This window comes from Talpa occidentalis, unplaced genomic scaffold, assembly GCF_014898055.3.
Source record: "Talpa occidentalis isolate TD23 unplaced genomic scaffold, MPIMG_talOcc4v2.1 talOcc4.2, whole genome shotgun sequence".
Classification (NCBI taxonomy): Eukaryota; Metazoa; Chordata; class Mammalia; order Eulipotyphla; family Talpidae; genus Talpa; species Talpa occidentalis.
In genome coordinates, this window is record NW_023602073.1 from 107,403,266 (window position 1) to 107,423,550 (window position 20,285).

General features: G+C 37.6%; 1 protein-coding gene and 1 long non-coding RNA gene across 7 annotated transcripts in view; one reads left to right on the top strand and one right to left on the bottom strand.

Moving 5' to 3' along the window:
- LOC119252736 (uncharacterized) overlaps positions 1-20,285 on the top strand; it is a 111,499-nt gene that overhangs the window by 86,830 nt on the left and 4,384 nt on the right. For all 4 annotated transcript variants that reach the window (XR_008553307.1, XR_008553305.1, XR_005126906.2 and 1 more), the window contains one exon: positions 17,152-17,307. This is a non-coding gene — a long non-coding RNA (uncharacterized LOC119252736). The remainder of the gene's footprint in view (positions 1-17,151; positions 17,308-20,285) is intronic.
- Positions 15,999-20,285, bottom strand: part of PREP (prolyl endopeptidase) — a 292,365-nt gene continuing 288,078 nt past the window's right edge. For all 3 annotated transcript variants that reach the window (XM_054699063.1, XM_054699064.1, XM_037520159.2), the window contains 2 exons: positions 19,490-19,646; positions 15,999-16,723 (listed from right to left, as the gene is read on the bottom strand). In XM_054699063.1, the coding sequence (XP_054555038.1) occupies positions 16,429-16,723; positions 19,490-19,646 (452 nt within the window). In that variant the 3' untranslated portion in view covers positions 15,999-16,428. The remainder of the gene's footprint in view (positions 16,724-19,489; positions 19,647-20,285) is intronic.

Below are 20,285 nucleotides of genomic sequence, written 5' to 3' on the forward strand. Positions count from 1 at the left end.
AATCTAAATTTAGATTTCTAATCTAAATCTGGTATAAATATAGTGATTGATTCCTTTTAAAATTTACCATTGTTTTGGAGAACCATTTTCCATCCCTTCACTTTTTTTTCCTATTTTTTATTTTTGCCTTCCCCCATCATCTCAGATTGAGTCCCCATAGAATTTCCTTCCCCAAGGCACCCGTGCACCATCACCACAGTCCCCTTGTTCCTCCCTCCCACCCCTCTCCCTCTCCTTTCCCTGCAGTATGTCTCTGGTTTATAATTGTCTGTTTTTGCTTTGTTGTGTTTTGTACTGTTACTTTTTTTTTTTTTTTTACACTGATGTCTTATTTGGCTCCCCTATATTCCTGCTATAAGTGAATCCATCTGATGTTTTTCTTTCTCCTTCTGGCTTATTTCACTGAGCATAATTCCTTCTGGCTCCATCCACGTTGCTGTGAATGGCATGAGTTTATCTTTTTTCATTGATGAATAATATTCCATTGTGTATATATACCACGTCTTCTTGATCCAGTCATCTATTTTTGTGCATTTGGGTTGTTTCCAGGTTTTACCTATTGTAAATAGTGCTGCAAAAAACATAGGTGTACAGGTGCTCTTTTGAATCACTGTTTTTGTATCCTTTGGGTAGATCCCTAGGAGTGGAATTGCCGGATCGTATGGTAGCTCCATTTTTAGTAGACTGAGGAACCTCCAGACAGCTTTCCATAGTGGTTGACCAGTTTGCACTCCCACCAGCAATGTTCCTTTTTCACCACATGCTTGCCAACATTTGTTGTTGCTTGTTTTTTTGATATGTGCCATTCTTACTGGTGTAAGGTGGTATCTCAATGTGGTTTTGATTTTCATTTCCCTGATTATAAGGGATGTTGAATATTTTTTTCATATGCCTATTGGCCATTTGCATTTCCTCTTTGGAGAAATGACTTTTGAGTTCTTCTGTCCATTTCTTGACTGGGTTGTTTATTTTGTTTTTGTTGAGCCATGTGAGTTCTTTGTGCATCTTTGTGATCAGTCCATTATCAGTTGAATGGAGTGCAAAGAATTTTTCCCAATTAGTAGGGTGTCTCTCTGTTTTGGTTAATGTCTCTTTGGCTGTACAGAAGCTTTTCAGTTTGATGTAATCCCAGGTGTTTATCTTTGCCTTCACTATCACTGCTTTGGGTGATGAGTCTTTAAATTGTTTCTGAGATGTATGTCTTGTAGTGTTTTACCTGTATTTTCTTCTATATATTTTATGGTTTCAGGTCTTATGTCCAGTTCTTTTATCCATTTTGAGTTGATTTTTGTGCACGGTGAGAGGTGGTGATCTAGTTTCATTTTTTTTGCATGTGCAGGTCCAGTTTTCCCAGCACCATTTACTGAACAAACTGTCTGTGTTCCATTGCATATTCTTTGCTCCTTTGTCAAAGATTAGTTGTTCATAAGTATGGCTTTATTTCTGGGCTTTCTATTTGGTTCCATTGGTCTGAGTGTCTGTTTTTGTTCCAGTACCAAACTGTTTTAATTATTATGGCTTTGTAGTATAGCTTGAAGTTTGAAAGTGTGATACCTCCTTTCTCATTTGTTTTCATCAGTAGGGCTTTGGCTATTCGTGTTTTTTTGTGGTTCCATATGAATTTCATCAGTATTTGTTCTATTTCTTTGAAGACTGTCATTGTGATTTTTATTGGAATAACGTTGAATCTGTGTATTGCTTTTGGGAGTCCATCCCCTCACTTTAAGTCTATATTTGTCTTCATAACTTCAGTGAGACTCTTGCAAGTAGAATGTAATTGGGCTTTTTTTTAATATTATTTATGTATTTATTGAGATAATGTTGTTTTACAACTCTATATGATTCAAAGGTGCACAGATTCACGGCTCTTCAGATGTTACCATATCACACCTACAACTGAAGCACCCATAATTCTCTAGTCTTATTATGCACCTTCCTCCGTTTGGCCCATGACTCCACCCTCTCCCTCTGGTGTCCTCAGTTCTACAAACAAATTTCTTGGGTTTGTCTGTTCCTTTGTTTTGTTTCTCTGCATTTCATACATTAGTGAAATCATTCAGTATTTGTCTTTCTCCTTTGTACTTCACTTAGTTGAATAAACTCCAGTTCTATACATGCTGTCACAAGTGGCAAGATTTCATGTTTTTTTTTATTTCATATGTTTTAATAGCTAAGTAGTAATCCATTACGTGTGCGTATATGTATATTCAATTGTAGATATATATATGTAAATATAAATGTATCATCTTTTCAATCCATTTAACTGTCTTTGGGCACTTAAATTGGCTTAGGTTGGGCACTTGGCCATAGTAGATAGTGCTGCAGTAAACATAGGAGTGCACATATCCTTTGGAATTAGATTTTGCATTCTTTGAGTAGATACCTATGAGTGGGATTGCTGGATATGTTTTTAATATTTTGAAAAATCTCTTTTGTTTTTTATAAGAGACTGAACCAGTCTAAATGCCTACCACCAGTGTCCAAGAGTTCCCTTTTCTCCACATCCTTGCCAACACTTACTGTTTCTGGTCTTTTTGATGTGGGCTAGTCTCACAGGTGTTAGGTAGTATCTCATTGTGGTTTTGATTTTCATTTCCCTGATGACAAGTGATGATGAACACATTTTCAGATGCCTGTTGGTCATCTGTATACTTTCTTTGGAGAAGTATCTATTTAGCTCTTGTGCCCATTTTTTAATTGGTTTATTTTTCTTTTTGTTGAGCAGTCTGAATTCTTTTAGGTCTTGAATATTAGCCTCTTGTCAGATATATGATACCCAGTATTTTTCTCCCAGTAAGACATCTTTTTGTCTTATTGGTAGGTTTTTTGTAGTGCAGAAGCTTTTTAGTATGATGTAATCCTATTAGCAAGGGATATCTTTTCATTTCTTAGTGTCTTCTATTTTTTTTTAACAATGTTTTATAATTTTCTTTGTATAGGTCATTCACCTCCTTTGTTATATTTATTACCAGGTATTTGATTTCAATTATAAATGGGGTAGTTTAATTTCTTCTTCAGATTGTTTGCATATAGGAGGCTACTGTTTTTTTGTGTGTTGATTTTGCATTCTGCTATTTTACCAAAATGGTTTATTTCAGTTTTTCTGTGGCGTTTTTAGGGTTGCCTATGTATATTATCACATCATCTGCAAACAGTGATAGCTTTACTTCTTTCTTATTTGGATTCCTTGTATGTTTTTCTCTTACTGCTCTGACTAGGACTTCCAGTATTATATTGAAAAGCAGTGGCCAGAGTGGACATCCTTGTCTTGTACCTGATCTTAAAAGAAAGGCTTTCAGCTTTCATTCATTTGTGAAGCCTTCTGGTCCAAGGCTTTTGTTTTGGGGCAGGGTTTTGGTTACTGTTTCAATTTCACTGCTTGTAATTGGTCTGCTTAGGTGTTCTATTTCTTCTTTATCTAGCTTTGAATGATTATATCATTCTAAAAGCTGAAAAGCTGAAAGCCTTTCTTTTAAGATCAGGAAAATGATTATATCAATCTATTTCCAAAGGATATGTACACTCCTGTATTTACTGCAGCACTGTCTACTATGGCCAAGTGCCCAGCCTAAGCCAACTTAAGTGCCCAAAGACAGTTAAGTGGATTGAAAAGATTATATTGAATCTACAATTGAATATACATATGCACACATAATGGATTACTACTTATTACAAATTCCTAGAATGATATAATCATTCAAAGCTAGATAAAGAAGAAATAGAATACCTAAACAGACCAATTACAATCAGTGAAATTGAAACAGTAGCCAAAACCCTACCCCAAAACAAAAGCCCAGGACCAGAAGGTCCTAAAAAATATGAAATCTTGCTACTTGTGACAGCATGTATATGTAATTTATCCTTTCCATTGAGAATAATATTGGCTCTAGGTTTGTTGTATATGACTATTATTATCTTAAGGTATGTTCCTTCTATCCTGAGAATTTTGAGGGCCTTCATCAGATATAGATATTGAACTTTGTCAAATGCTTTCTCAGCATCTATTGATATGATCATATGGTTTTTATTTTTCTTTTTGTTGATGTGTTGGATTACAGTAATTGATTTTTGGATGTTGAACCATCCTGGTGCCCCTGGAATAAATCCCACTGTTGGCTAGGATTTTATTGAGGATTTTACATCTATGTTCATTAGGGAGATTGGCCTATAGTTTTCTTTTTTGTGTGTTGTCTTTGTTTAGTTTGGGTATTAGTGTAATGTTGGCTTCATAAAACATATTTGGCAGTGTTCCTTTTTTCTCAATTTTTTTGAAAGAGTTTGTGTAGGATAAGCACTAGTTCATTACTAAACATTTGGTAGAATTCATTTGTGAAGCCTTCTGGTCCTGGGCTTTTGTTTTGGGGTAGGGTTTTGGCTACTGTTTCAATTTCACTGCTTGTAATTGGTCTGTTTAGGTATTCTATTTCTTCTTTATCTAGCTTTGAATGATTATATCATTCTAGGAATTTGTCCATCTCTTCTAGATTGTTGCACTTGTTTGCATATAAATGTTCATAGTAATCTGATTATTCTTTTGATTTCTGCTGAGTCTGTTGTAATTTCTCCTTTCATTTATGATCCTATTTGTGTTTTTTCCCATTTTTCTTTGTCAGCCTAGATAGGGGTTTGTCTATTTTATTTTTTCTGAGAGCCAACTTTTGGTTTTGTTGAACTTTGTATTTTTTTTTAATTTCTATTTCATTTATTTCTGCTTTGATTTTTATTTCCTTTCTTCTACTGGCTTTTGAGGGGTTTTTTTTTTTTTGTTATTCTTTTTCTAGTTCCTTGAGATGGGAAAATTAAGTTGTTTCTTTGATTTCTTTCTTGTTTCTTGCTGCGAGCCTGTAATTGCTATATACTTTCCTGTTATCGCTGCTTTTGCACCAATGGACAGATCAATGAGACAAAAAATAAACAAGGACACTAGAACCCTAAATATAGATCTAGATCTCATGGGTTTTTGCTGTGTCCTATACATTGTGGAAAGTTGTGTCCTCAGTGTTGTTCATCTCACAGTATTTTTAAATTTCTTCTTTGATCTCGTTAATTCAATTGTCTTCCAGTAATGTGGGTTTCAATTTCCATGAAGTAGTAGCGTTCCTTGCTTTCTGTTCCTGGTTTATTTCTAGTTTGATATCTCTATGATCAGAGAAGATAGTTGGTATGATTTTGATCTTAATGTATTTGTTGATGTTTTTCTTGTGGCCCAATACATGATCAATCCTGGAGAATGATCCATGAGCACTTGAGAAAAATGTGTACTCAGATTTTTTTGGGTGCAGTGTCCTATAGATGTCTATTAAGCCCATGAGGTCTAGGTCTTTATTTAGGGCTTTAGTGTCCTTGTTTATTTTTTGTCTCCTTGATCTGTCCGTTGGTGAGTGGGGTGTTGAAGTCTCCTACTATGGATGTATTTTCTCTAATGTCTGTTTTCAGAGATAATAATAATTGCCTGATATTTTTGGTACAACTTCATTTGGTGAGTGTATGTTGATGAGTGTTATATCTTCCTGCTATATTGTCCCCTTAATCATAATGACCATCTATATCTCTTTTTACCTTTTTTAGTTGGAAGACTATTTTATCTGATGTAAGTATAGCTGTTCCTGCCTTTTTTGGTCCTTTTGCTTGTAGGATTGTTTCCAACCTTTACTTTCAGTATATGATTATTTTTTGTGGTTAAATGTGTTTCCTGGAGACAGCAGATGGTTGGATTTTGTTTTTCAATCCAGCCTGCTACTCTGTGTCTTTTTCTTGATGTGTTTAGCCCATTTACATGTGAGGTTAATATCAATACATTGACATCTATATTGCCATTTTGTTTGTCTTTTGGTGATTCTGTTCCTTACCTTATTTTGTTCTTTCTATTCAGTCTTCTGTTGGTTTTAACTTTAGGGATCCTTGTAATATTTTTTTTGGAGTGGGGGTTTAGTAGTAATGAATTTCTGGAGATTCTGTTTATCTGAGAAGGTCCTTATTTTTCCTTCATAGAGGAAGGAGAGCTTTGCCGGGTAAAGTATTCCTGGTTGGCATTTATTGACTTGGAGTTTGTTAAATATGTCATTCCATTCTCTTCTTGCCTGACTGTTTCTTTGGAGAAGTCTGATGTCAATCTGATTGGTTATCCTTTGTATGTTCTCTTTCTTCCCCCTTGTCAGCTTCATTATATTTTCCTTGTCTTGGACTCTTGGAAGCTTTACTATTATATGTCTTGCTGTTTTCTTTTCATTGTGGTAATTTGGTGTTCTTCTAGCTTCCTGTATGTCTATTTTCATCTCCTTCATCATGCTTGGGAAGTTTGTTTCAATAATCTCCTTGAATAGTTTTTTGGTTCCTTTGTCTCTCTCCTCACCTTCTGGGTTTCCTATAACTCTCATATTTCCTTTCCTAATGGTGTCAGATAGGTCTTGAAATGTTTATTATCCTTTGTATTTCTTTCTTTCTTTTTTTTGGTTCTTTTTATATCTATGAGAGTACTGATTCGTTCTTCCATTTCATCAATTCTATTTCCGTTACTTCTCCCAGAGTTCTTTAGCTCCTCCATTAATCTTTTCGTATCCTGCATTTCCTTCTTACTCAATTCCATTGTTCAGTTCATTAATTATATTTCTTATATCATTCTTGTCCTTTTTGTCTTCTTTATGTTTTTTAATCATGGTGATTCCAAATTCTCTTTGTTTGCAGAGCCCTCCCTCTGCCTTTACAAGTTACAGAAGGTGGTACAGGGTCTCTGGCTTCCAACAGCCTTGCAGGCAGGCCTGAGCTTTCCTGGGACCCACTCTTATATAGTCTATTTTGGTTCCTGAGGTGGAGGGGCTGTCAGACTCTCCTCGGTTCTAGGAGTCTCTTAGTAATGTTTCACTCTTGAATAGATAGCTCTTTTTTTTCTTGTGAGGAGGCACAAAGTCAAGAATGACCCAGGTTGCCATCTTAGTGCTGCCACCCCCTCTCTGAAGTTATCTATTTTTTTTAACATTGTGTTACAGTTTTTTGTTATACAGATCTTTCACTTCCTTTATTAAATTTATTCCTAGGTATTTGATTCCTTTTGATGTAAATTGGATTGGTTTCTTAATTTCTTTCTCTTCTAGTATGTTGTTTACACGCAACCAATTTTGGTGTATTGATTTTGTAGCCCACTGCTTCACTTTGATTGTTTTTATTTTATTTTATTTTATTTTTTATTTTTTTTTTTGTGGGACCCTCGCTGGTGGCTGGGGAATGAACCGGTGCTGCAGAGGCTGCTGGCAGCCTCGCAGCCCAGCGCTCAACTGCTGCGCCACTATGGGAGGCCCTGTTTTTGATAGTTTTTTCGTGGAGTCTTTAAGGTTTTCCAAGTATGTCATCTGCAAATAGTAGTTTTACTTTTTTCCTGGTTTGGATTTTTCTATATGTTTGAGGTAGAGCTTCCAGTACTATGTTGAATAGCAGTAGAGGAAAGCCTTCAGCTTTTTACTATTATGTGTGAAGTTAGCTATGGGTTTATCATATATGACTTTTATTTTGTTGAGGTGTGTTCTTTCCTCATTTTTTGGAGTTTTTTAAATGTCATTAATGGATGTTAAATCTTGTCAAATGCTTTCTCCATATCAAATGAGTTGATCATATGATTTTCATCCTTCCTTTTGTTGATGTCCTGAGTGATATTGATTTGTGGACATTGAACCATTATTGCATCCTTAGAATATATCTAACCTGTTCGTGATGTATGATTCTTTTAATTGTGAAATTCAGGTTGCTAAGATTTTACTGAAGATTTTTGCTTTTAAATTCATCAGAAATATTTATCCATGTGGGCGTGTGTGTGTGTGCGCGCGTGCGCGCACACGCACGTGCACTCTCCTTGTCAGCTTTGCTATCAGAGTAATGCTGGTGGCTCATAAAATGTGTTTGGAAGCATTCCATCATTCAAAGTTTTGGAGAAATGTTAGTCTTTGAATCTTTGGTAGAACTGTCCTGTCCTGGGCTTTTGTTTTTTGACAATTTTTATTGTTTTGATTTCTTTCTTATTATTGGCATGGTTATGTTTTCTGTTTTCTTTTAAAGATTTATTTATTTTTATACAAGAGCTGGGGTACAGGCCAGAGGTGCAGGAGGGTGAGAGGATTCACTAGAGACAGAGCAGGGAGCAGAATAGGCAGAAGACCGAAATACACTGCTGAGGGGAGCAGCGGGCGAGACAGGAGAGGTCTGCGCACCATGTGGGATTCTCACCCGCCGACTGGGATCGAACCCTCACTGCAGAGACTGCAGACAGCTTCACAGCACTGCGCTCAACCCGCTGTGCTGCCGGGGAAGGCCCATGTTTTCTTTTTTTTTTTTTTTATTTAGCCTCATAGGCTTCAAAGAATTTGTCCATTTCTTCTAGGTTATCCAAATTGTTGGCATAAAGATATTCATGGTAGTCTATTATGATCCTCTGTATTTCTGAGATTTCTATGGTAACATTGCCTCTTGTGTTTCTGATTCTGTTTATTATCTCCCTTTTCTTCTCAGTGAGTCTTGCCAGAACTTATCTATTTTTATTGTTTCAAAGAACCAGATTTTTGGTTTTATTCCTTAATGTGTACTGTTAGATCGAGAACTTTCTTGTTTCTTAATGTAGACCTGTATTGCTATATACTTACCTCTAAGTAGTGCTTTTGTTATATCCCATAGATTCTATTTACTTATGTTTTTCATTTCCTTTTCTCTCCAGGCTTCTAGTTCTTTTTTTAAAATTCTCCTTTGATTCCCTCATTAAACCCATAGTCATTGAATAGTATGTTTTTCAGTCTCCACAGATTACAGGTTTATCCTTCTTTCTTTATGTGTTCGTTTTCTAGTTTGATGCCATTGTTATCCAAGAAGATATCTGGCATAATTTCAGTCTTAATGAACTTATTGACACTTGTTTTGCGATCCAAAATGTGGTCTGACCTTAAGATGTTCCATGTGTATTTGAGAAGAATTTGTACTTGACTTTTATGGGGAACAGTGCCCTATAAATGTCTGTTACGCCCATCGGTTCTAATTCTCATCTAAGGCTATTTCCTTGTTTGATTTTCATCTGGTTTATCTGTTCATTGATGAAAAGCAACACTATTATGTTGCTGCCAATTGTCTGTTTTTAGATTTTTTTTTAAGATTTATGTATTTATAAAAGAATTGGGGTACTGGCCAGAGGTGAGGGAGGGTGAGAGGATTCACCAGAGACAGATCGGGGAATAGAACAGGCAGACTGACGAAATACACTGCTGAGGGGAGCAGTAGGCGAGACAGGAGAGGTCTGCTTGCCATGTGGGTTGCTCTGAGGCCGGCAGGGAATGAATCGGTGCTGCGGATGCTGTGGACAGTTTCACAGCGTGGCACTCAACCGCCTGCGGCACCACCAGGGAGGCCCTAGATTTATTTTTAAAGCTCTGATGGGTCTCCTTGAGACAAGAGAAAGTCAATTTGTTTTCTGACCCAAGCAATCACTCTGTGTATTTTGATTGGTGAGTTCAATCCATTTACATTTAATGTGATTGATGTAAGGGTTTGCTACTACCATTTTGTCTTTAGTTTTCTGGTTCTGTTTATTTTCTTGTTCCATTTGTGTGTTGTGTGTGTGTGTATTTATTTTCTTTTCAATTTACAGTGGGAAAACTTTCAACATTTCTTGTAGGGGAGAGCTAGTGTTTATGAACTCCTTCAGCTTCTCTTTTACTAGAAATGCCTTTAAATCTCCATATCTGAAAGAATCTTGCAGGATATAATGTTTAGAAGGTGTTTTTTTTTTTTTTTTTTTTGAGTATTTTAAAGATATTCTAGTCTCTCTCTGCTTGCATGGCTTCTGTTGAGAAGTTTGAGGTAAGCCTGATAGGAATACTTTGATAAGACACGAACCTTTTTCTCCTAAGAATTTTAATATTACTTCTTTGTCTTAAACTCTGGATAGTTTCATTATGATATGTCTTGATATAGGTCTCTTTGCATTTAGATATCTTGGTGTTTTTAGCTTCACAGACTTGTATGTTTAGTTCCTACCCTAGGTTTGGGAAGTGTTCCTCTATTTCTTTAAGCTTTCTGTTGCCTTATCTCTCTATACCTTCTGGGATGCCCATTACTGACAGCTGAATATGAGTGCTCTATCCAGTAGGGAGATGTAATCTTCTATATCTTTGCAATAGGTTTCTGGAGAGATGTTGTTCTTTTCTTGTGATATCATATTGCCTTGAGGTTTCATTTTTCCATATTGTTTTCATATATGTGATATATATATTTTGTCTACCAATCCTGCTACTTTAAATTTCCCTGACTTAAAAAAAAATCTGAATTAGCAACTTAGATCTGAGCTGCTAATTGTTACCTGTTCCAACAGGTGGTGCTATGGCTTTATTTTTTCTTTTGAGTTTTACCTGACTTCCATGATATTTAGACCTGTGTTAGCAGTTGCTATGTCAGCAAGGGTGGGTGAGGGGCATATAATATGCCAGCCACCTTCATGAACATGTTGGGGGTATCCTGGTTCATGTTTGTGGCACCATTGTTAACCTTCCTCTCTGGGGTCCCAGATCTGAGACTTGGGAGTCTATTCATTGTCAGTATAGATCCCATGGGGTGGGGAGTGGGAATATAGGCCAGAGCACATTGCCTGCAGTCTTCCTTCCAAGGGTCCTGGCCCATGTGGAGAATCCAAGTTCTACCATTTTGGACTTCACCTGGATCAATAACTTGGTCCTCCACAGTGTCCCTATTCTACCCTTCTTGACCCCTGTCTGGGCTGGTAACCATGCTATTATTATCCTCCATACCACCCCCCTCACACTCCACCGACACCTCTGCACATTTCTCTCCACCCATATTCTGTCACATTAATGCATGAATCTCCTTGATATCCCTTCAGTGTAGTCTGTGTTGGTCTCTGAGGTGCAGGGATTGCTTCAACCTCACAATGAGTTGTAGAATTTTCTCAATAGTGTTCTTCTGGGTAATTGTTTGTTGTTAGTCTTGGGAGTGAGGCATGAAACATGTCTATGAGCATCTTGGTAGTATTTGGCCCAACATCATTTATTGAAGAGACTGTCTTTTCCCCATTGTATATTTTTGATTCCTTTGTCATTAGTTAATTGACCACATATGACCAAATTGCATCTATATTTGTTGGGGGTATGGGGGGGTCTCTATTCTCTTCCATTGCTCTGTTTGCCAGTACAGTACTGTTTTGATTAGTATAACTTTGTAATAGAGTTTGAAATCGGGGGATATAATGCCTCACTCTATTTTTGATTTTTTCTTCTCAAGATTGCTTTGGTTATTTGGGGTCTTTGTGGTTCCATATTAATTTTGGAACTTTTTTTGTTGTACTTCTGTAAACACTGCATTTTTGTAGGGATGCATTGAATGTATAGGTTGCATTGTGTAGTATAGACTTTTAGATATATTAATTCTGTAATCCATGCTCATGAAATATCTCTATTTGTGTCTTCAATTTCTTTCATCAAGGTCTTTTAGTTTTCAGTGTACAGGTCTTTCACATTCTTGGTTAAATTTATTCCTAAGTTTTTTTTTTTTTTTTTTTTTTTTTTTTTTTTTAAGTACAATTGTAAATAGGATTATTTTCTCATTTTCTCTTTCTGGTGGTTTGTTATTTATATTAGATATAAGACAAATTTTATGTTGATTTTGTATCTTGCAATTTTACTGATTTATTTTGAGAGCTTTTTTTGATGAAATCTTTGGGGTTTCTATACACAATATAGGAGATGATCATGGATTTTATCTTCCATTGTTAATGTAATATATCACATTGAACTGTGGCCATTGAATCATTCTTGCAACTCTGGAGTGAGTCCCACTTGACCAAGGTGTATGACTTTTTTCATGCATTATTGAATTCAGTTTGCTCATATTTTGTTGAGAATTTTTGCATCTATATTTGTAAGGGATATTGCTATTTTTTTTTTTTCTTGTGTCCTTGTGTGGTTTTGACATTAAGGTAATACTGGTCTCATCAAATGCATCTGGAATTGTTCTGACCTCTTGTAATGTTTTGAAGATTTGAGAAAGAGTTCTCTTAATTCTGTCTTAAATATTTGATTGAATTCACCAGTGAAGCTGTCTGGCCCTGACTTTGATTTGTTGTTATATGTTTGATTTAGTCTATTAGTCGTCTGAGCAGACTCTCTTTATGATTCAGCTTTTGTAGGTTTTATATTTCTAGGAATTTATCACCTCCTCTACATCATCCAATTTGTTGGTGTATAATTATTCTTAATAGTCCCTGATGATCCTTTGTATATAAATGGTATCAGTTGCAATATCTGTCCTTTCATTTCTGATTTTATTTATGAGTCTTCTCATTTTTTTCTTGATGAGTTTACTAAAAGGTTTGTCAAACAAAGAATTGATTGTTTGTTTCATCTTTTCTGTTGTCTTTTTATAGTCTTTTTCATTTATTTCTGTGCTAATGTGTGTTTTCTTCCTTCTCCTAAGTCTGGCCTTCATCTATTCTTATATTTCCCTGAAATGCAAAATTAGGTTGAGATTACTCATTTCCTTAGTACACTGTCACTGTTAGAACCACTTGTGTGTCATCTCATATGTTTTGTTTGTTGCATTGTCATTTGTCTGAAGATATTTCCAATTTTTAATTTTTTTAGCCCATTTGTTATTTTGTAACATGTTATTTAATCTTCACATATTTTGTTATTTCTAGCTTATTTTTGCAAAATGTAGATTTGTGGCCTAACATGATGTATCCTGGAGAATATCCCATATGCACTTTAGAAGAATTTATATTCTATTGATTTTGGATGGAATGTTTTGTTTGTATCTATTAGGCCCATCTGGCATAATATGTCATTAAAGATGAATATTTTCTTATTGATTTTCTATCTGAATGATCTATCCATTGATGAAAGTGGGGTATTAAAGCCCCCTGATATATTATTTGTTACTATGTCTCCCCTTAAGTCTATTAATATTTGCCGTGTGTATGCTTCATTAGTAGATGTATAAATATTTATAAAAGTCATATCCTCTTTGGATTCTTTTTTAAAATGACTTTTTGTCTTTGTCTTAGTTACTTCTGTCTGATATAGCTGATAAACCAGCTTTTGCTTGATTTCTATTTGCGTGATTATCCATCCTTTCACTCTGTATCTTTACACTTGTTTTGAGTCTTTTGTAGCATAGAAGTGGGTGTTTTTTAAACATTAAAACATTGAGATATAATTATATAACATTAGTTTCAAATATACATGATTTGGTATTTGTATATATTGTGATATGATCACAGTAAGTCCAGCTAACATTCACCACAGGCACACATAGATGGGTCTTTTTTTTTTTTTTTAAGTCCATTTAGTTACTGTGTCTTTTGATTGGATACTTTTTGTGCATTTAAAGTAGTAGGTATGTCCTTATTGCCATTTTAATTGTTTTCTAGTGGCTTTGTAATTGCTTTGTTCCTTTTTTTGTCTTCCTCTGATTTGTAATGGTATGCTTACATTCCTTTCTATTTTTTTCTCTCAAGTCTGCTATAGGTTTTTTGCTTTGTGGTTCTTATTGTGAGTGGTTGTGCTGAAAATGGGGTTCATGGTGAAATTATCTCAGCCTCTCCTACCCATTTCAATGTGGGTTTTTTTCTAGTTCATGTGTTTGAGTCACTCAGCGGGTTTTGGGTTTGTTTCAGAGGATATTGTTCTGTATGTAACTAGATTTGGTGTGTCTGTGGGATGAGGAGTTCAGAACCCTTTAACCGTTTTGAAACAGAACCCTGTATTGTGTTACAAGATTAGTGGGTAATAGTGCAGTCTCCAGGAATTCAGCTGTCAGGGTTACTGCCCTACCTGCCCACTTTCTGGCTGGGAAGCCTTGGACCTTTGCCAAGTAGGGCTTAAGGGTAGCAAATGGCTTATGTTACTGGAGGACAAATGTGTTCATTACTCCTGTGTGCAGAACACTGGCACATGATAAAGACTCAGCGCCATAACTTCATCTGTCTCCTCCCCCCTGGGGTATCAACTTCATAAGGGCAGAACTCCCCCCCCCACATGCCCTGTGCAGGAATGCAGAGTATGGCTGAATGCTCTTGATTCACTGTACTCAGCCCTGTGCCATTCAGCTGACCACCGCCGCACAGTCCGACTTCTGCTTTTGTCTTCTCAGCCCTTCTCACAGCTTTCCAGCCTGTCCATAACTCATTTTTTGTGTTTTTGTAATCCTTCTGGGCATTAGCTGTGTGGCTGCTCTAGAAGCTGGAGAGTGGCAACACTTATTTGAAAATGAACTTTTCAAATTAGTAGCACCGTTACTGAATAATTGCCTAGGCTTTAGTGGGAATGTTAGGAAACATGACTAATTGCAAAGTTTTACAATTTTCCAGGTGTGCATTCATTAAAATTCATTAGTGTGACTTTATCTTACTAAGCAAGCAAATGCTGTGTTGTAAAGGGCCCCATGATGAGGTAGTGAAACCATTTGTGCAACATATGCAGGGTTCCTAAAAGAAACACCATAGACCAACAATGTAAGACAGAACAGAGGGGCAGAGTACAAGACACTTAGGAGAGTTGCATATTGCAGGGAACACTGCTGAGCTCTGGGGAGGAAACTAACCTCTAGTCTTCCAATGTTAAAGGTTTAAAAAGCTATCTTTAGTTTGTGGGGTTAGTTATCAGGCTCAAATCTAGATATGAAAATTAGCTTGGGAAAGAGAACTCACAGTTGGAGGCCACTTACAATCTGGGTACTTGTAAATGTATTAATGTATTCCTCATAGTCACTAATTACTAGATGAAGAGTTGTGATTTAAATCCAGGCCTGACTGATTTTTCCTGAAGTTGAGACCCTGCACTCTACAGTTTTACTTTATGCTGTTAAGCAGACAACCTCATGGGAAAGTATGGCTAGGTTCTATTTGAAAATGCTCTAAATTGAGTGGGTACAATGATCCAGCTAGTCTAGAAAAAGACAGCCTGTGGTTTATCTGTGCAAATGCATTTTTTTTCCCTGCTGTGCTGGTGAGCAGTTATGCAGCAGTTAGTGTTAATATCTCTCTGGATAGACGGTGATGGGGTCAGTCCCTGTACTGCTAGCTGGTGGCACATTTTTCCTTCAGGGGTTTATAATGAATCTCAGGCTCAAGGACAGCTGCCTAGTTAAACAAATGCTAATGGAAAACACAATTATAGAAAACACAATTATAGAGAGAAAAGCCAAACCACGTAGTCACCTTTCAGCTGCACTTGGCAAGTTGGTATGCTGGTAGAAAATAGTGTGTCTAACATTGGGTCACAATTTGCGGTTGAGCGAGAGTATTAACAAAAAGCACCAGTGGGTGTGATCTGGAAAACAGATCACTTGGAAAGGCACAAACTGTTGGAATAATGAAATAATTTTTTAAGGTGCTTCAACAGATATGAAAGTATGTTGTATGAAGTAAGGCAAAGAAGAAACTTTTCTGTTCAAATCAGCATTTTCCAAACTGGTGCCCAAAAGGGACTGTATGTCATGAGATGTTAAAACAAATGCCTTAAAATTTTTTTGTGGAAAAAGTATTTTATGGACAGATGTTCTAGGAATGATATGCACAATGACTCAAGGGTGGGGGGTGTGACCAGAACCCAAACTATTTTTTCTTTTTAGAGTATGACCTTTTATTTCCAGGAAAGTGGTCTATGGGGGAAAACAGCTGATTGTTAGATAAGTTTGGAAGTAAAAAATTGAGACAATAGGTGAATTATCTGAAATTTCTGATTTTTACAAGGAGGCATCAAACAAAAAGAGCAGAGGTCAGAATCACTTGACTGAGTGGTTCATAGGTGTGACAGTGAGCTCTAATAGTTTCACCACCGTAGACAAAGGTGCGGGAGAGGCTCCATTGGGCTTCTGTCTAGGTTGACATTCTCTGCTTAGGACCCAAGTTGTGTGGCAAGGTGACCTGCTTATTCCCGGAGAAAAGTGACGAGCTCCAGAACACCTGCACTTCTGGAGTGGCCCCTTAACATAAAGGAACCAGAAATGAAGCCTCCCATTCTTAAATAATATTTATTATTGTTGCAAAGAAGTCTTTATCATGAGAACAGGTCTCAGGTTTATTTAAAGATATATTGACTGTGGTTATAGAAGCAAATTTCACCAAAGTGCTATATATGAATATGCCCGACTACGACTCTTAATTCAGCAATCTAATATTCACAATGTGTTGGCTGCCATTTAGCTATTTACCCAAACATGCCTGTTTCATGTGCCCGCATAGGATGGAAAAAACACCAAGGGCTTGCTAAAAAGGAGAAGCCTAAAAAAGATAAAATCCCTGCGGCAGTTCTGTTTAACTGCAGTCTGTAAGGGCAGGAATAGTGTTCATGTGGGGAAGCGTTATGCCCAGTGGTTTCTCGGTTTTAATGGTGTGAAAGCCCTTGACGTCTTCTGCGGCTGTCAGGAGGGAGTGGGAAATTCCATTTACGGAATCCAGTCGATGTTCAGGCACCTCGCTATGAACGCAAACATATCCGAGACTTCTTCTATCACTTTGGCTGTTGGCTTCCCAGCCCCGTGGCCCGCCTTGGTGTCCACATGGATGAGCAGGGGGTTGCTCTGCTTCCGGCTGCGACCCACAATGTACTGGAGGGTGGCAATGAACTTCAGGGAGTGAAGCGGGACCACGCGGTCATCGTGGTCAGCGGTGAGGAGCAGCATGGATGGGTACTGGATGTCATCTGCCTCCGGCAACTTCACGTTATGCAATGGAGAGTATCTGAAAGGCAGAAATGCTTTTGTGACACTAGAAAGCACTCGGATGATCAAGGAGGGCTGGTGGGTGCAGTGACCCATGCTGTTTACCAGCTGATGTCATGAGGACTGCTGTTAACTAGGCCTCCAGTGACCACAACTGCATTGAATAGTCTCGGGTTCTGGGAGCTGTGTCATTTACTTGGCACCTGCTTTGGAAGAATGTGCAAGAAGGAAACCCAGGTTGGAATGAGCCCAACTCCATACAAACTTACTCTCTTAAGTAGAAATGTCCATGTTTTTATAGTCATTTTTTTTTCACTCTGCCAAGTGAACTGACTGTCTTTTAAAACCAGGGGTTGTGGGTATCATAGGTATAAGTTTGCAGTTGTTGAAGAACTTGGGATCCACAGTGTCCCTTTAATATACATAAAACTTTTTTTTTTCCCCCAGGCTCAGCTTTGTATTCTTAGGAGACTAGGCCCAGAGAGGACATGTGTTCCTTCGTCTGAACCAGGGAAGCTGGCATGGGCTGCTGACCTCCTGTAGAAAGAAACTGCCCTTGGCCAATGGAGAGTGAGTCAGTGGAGGCACCTTCTGAGGTACAAGGTAAGCTTCCAGGAATGTTAACAAAAAGGGTTTTAGGAACTGAAGTATAGTCGAATTAAATAGTGTTGATGACAGTCAAGTATCAGAAGTAATGGTATTTTTTCCTTTAATTTTATCCAATATAAGGTATCAGGTTTTTCAAAGGGTTCAGTATTAATGGATATGGTTAACTTTTTATAAACAGTGAAGATTCTGCTTAGGTAACAAGTCAAAGCTAACACATTCTGGGCCTCCCCTGGTGGTGCAGCGGTTGAGCGCTGGGTTGCAAGGCTGCCCGCAGCCTCTGCAGCGCCAGTTCGATCCCCGGCCACTGGCGAGGGTCCCCCCCCCCAAAAAAAAAAAAAAGCTAACACATTCTGTAGCCTGGTCTCCTAATATATAAGATGGGGGTAGCTATGGATCTGTTTTCTCATTTTAGAGTATTTTTGGAAGGACTCTTGCCTAGAGAGAAGGGTTGATATTAAACAAGCTTCTGTTATGCTTTGTCTCAGCAATTCTCAAACCTAGAAGTCCTGCTCTTTTGGGGGCACACAGGTTTGAGCAGCAACCTGTAAGGCCTGGGCAAGCCTGACCTCTGCTCATTTAGCAGCTGCAGGTGAGAGGAAAATACAGGCCTGTGAGTGCGGGTTTGAAGTAGGAATATCACATTTTGAAAAAAAAAAAAAAATAGAATTTTACTTTTCTTTCAAATGAATTTTAGAAATACTGAGCTCCATATTTTGTTGCTCTCAATGAACTCCATTGTTTCCAAATGAATTTAAATGGGGTTTATCCCCAAGGGTATTTTTCCCTTGTGTTAACAGCTTTTATTAGTAGTATCAATGAGGATATTTGTATATTTAAAAGTATAGCTTTCAAAATAAATCTCCCCAAACTAAATTTCTTATTTGAAAAGTATTCAATTAAAAAGTACAGTCTATGAACTTTCACTTAATTTTTAAGTGGAGAGCTAGAAATGAAAGTTGGCTGAAAAGACTAGGATAGGGGAAACAGACTTCCGTGGTTTCCCAAGAAGCCATTCCTAAATACTGCACATAGAATCTAAAAATCCCTAATGATGAAAGTAAAGAGAGTGAACAACCAAGAATGAAACTTGAAGTTTTGAGAACCTAAATGCTTGCCACGTCTCAGTTATCACCAAAGGTGGTATTGCGGATTTAAAGGAAAGTTGTACAATATTGCAATAATGCATCTATAGTTTCAAATATATTTGCTATACTGAGAGTACAAAATAAGTTTCATTTTCAATTATGCTTTAGTATTTGTTTCCTTATTTAGAAAAAGAAGTCCTATGTATACTGATATAAACAGGTGTCACTGTACCTATGTTAGTTTTTGATTGGTGCAGTAAGAAATATACTATAAATCCGGCAGCTTAAAACAAACTTCTAACTCACAGTTCTGTAGTCACAAGTCTGGGTTGGCTCAGCTGGCTGGGCTTTTGAGAAATTCTGGTAAGTTTCATATGTTGTAGGAGCTGTAGGGCTAAGGTCCCCATTTCTTTGGCTGGAGTTTATTCTTAAGGTTCTAGAGGCCCTCTTCCTCTACCACCAGAGAAAGTGCTCTGCCTTGAAGAGCTCACGTTGGGGTCATAAGATTGGATGCACTGGGAGAATCCAGGGTGATGTCCTTATTTTGAAGATTAGTAACTTGCATTTCCTTTGTAAAGTCCCTGTACATAGCAGTGTCTAAATTACTATTTGAATAACAAGGGGACAAGGACTTTGGGGACCTACCATATAGGTGTAGTTTGTTGTTAAAGAACAGATTAAAACAAGAAAGACAGGTATTTCCAGCTCTTTTTCCTACCTTTGCAGCAAATTTGAGTTGACCCTTGAACAATGCAGGGGTGAGAGTCTAGGGGTGCTGACTTCCCACAATTACTCACAGGTTGCTGTTGACTGGGAAGCCTTACCGATAATAGTTGATTACAAAGTATGCAGTGTTACTCTACAGTTTATGTTAGAGGCTAGAAAATGTTATCAATAACATCATGGCCAAATTTGTGTTTATTGAAAAGAAATCTGCATATAAGTGAGCCCTTGCAGATCAAACCCATGTTGTTCAAGGGTCCACTGTACATGCAGATACGAAACACTGAAGGAAACAGTCATCCTTTTGACTGTATTCATGTTATTTCAAATCATTAACATATATACATCAACATGAATCAAAAACTTACTTAATAAGCCAGTCAAAGTGCTGTTTGCTGTCTGAGCACCCATAATCGGTGGTCCAGGCATGACCGATAGTGTATTTATGGAACTTCAGCATGTCCATTACTCCAACTTGGGCAATCACACAACCAAAGAGGTCAGGGCGCTGATTTGCACAAGCAGCTAAGAAACCGCGAAAAGAAAAGATCAAGTCCTTCATTAAACATCAATACAGTATTTAAGTTCTTTCCAAACCCTGGCTGCCTTTCTTTCTTAGAGCAGAGGAAGAAGCCATCAACTCACCAACTCAATTGTCCATAAGCCTTTTTCCTTCCTTCTGATATATCTGAGCGGGGGGATTGTCTCATCAGTAATAGAGATTTACTCTCCAAAGGAATATCGATGGAGGGCGTTAGTAGAAAAGCTCAGGGGCTGGTGTGTCCGCCTAGTCCCATCCCCACTGGTTTAATGATAGGAGGTAAGGAACTTGTTCAGGACTGTGACGGAAATATCCTGAGTAACACTCGTAAACATCTAGAATATTTTGGGTTTTGTCACTGGTTCCTGGCACAGATCTCCGAAAGCCCTCGGAAGTTCCTGAGTAATAAGGGTAAGAGCATTGTCTTTCACAACCATCCCCTTTCAACCATATCTGTTCATTCTATTAATGTGTTGCTTGGTGGTCCTCTAGAGAGCTTCACTGGGGGTTTGTTGCCAGAGGAAACCACCATATGATTAGAGGGGTGGGAATTTCAGACCCATCCCTAACTTCTAGGGAGGGGAGAGGGGCTGGAAAGGGAATCATTAGTATCTACTGCTAAA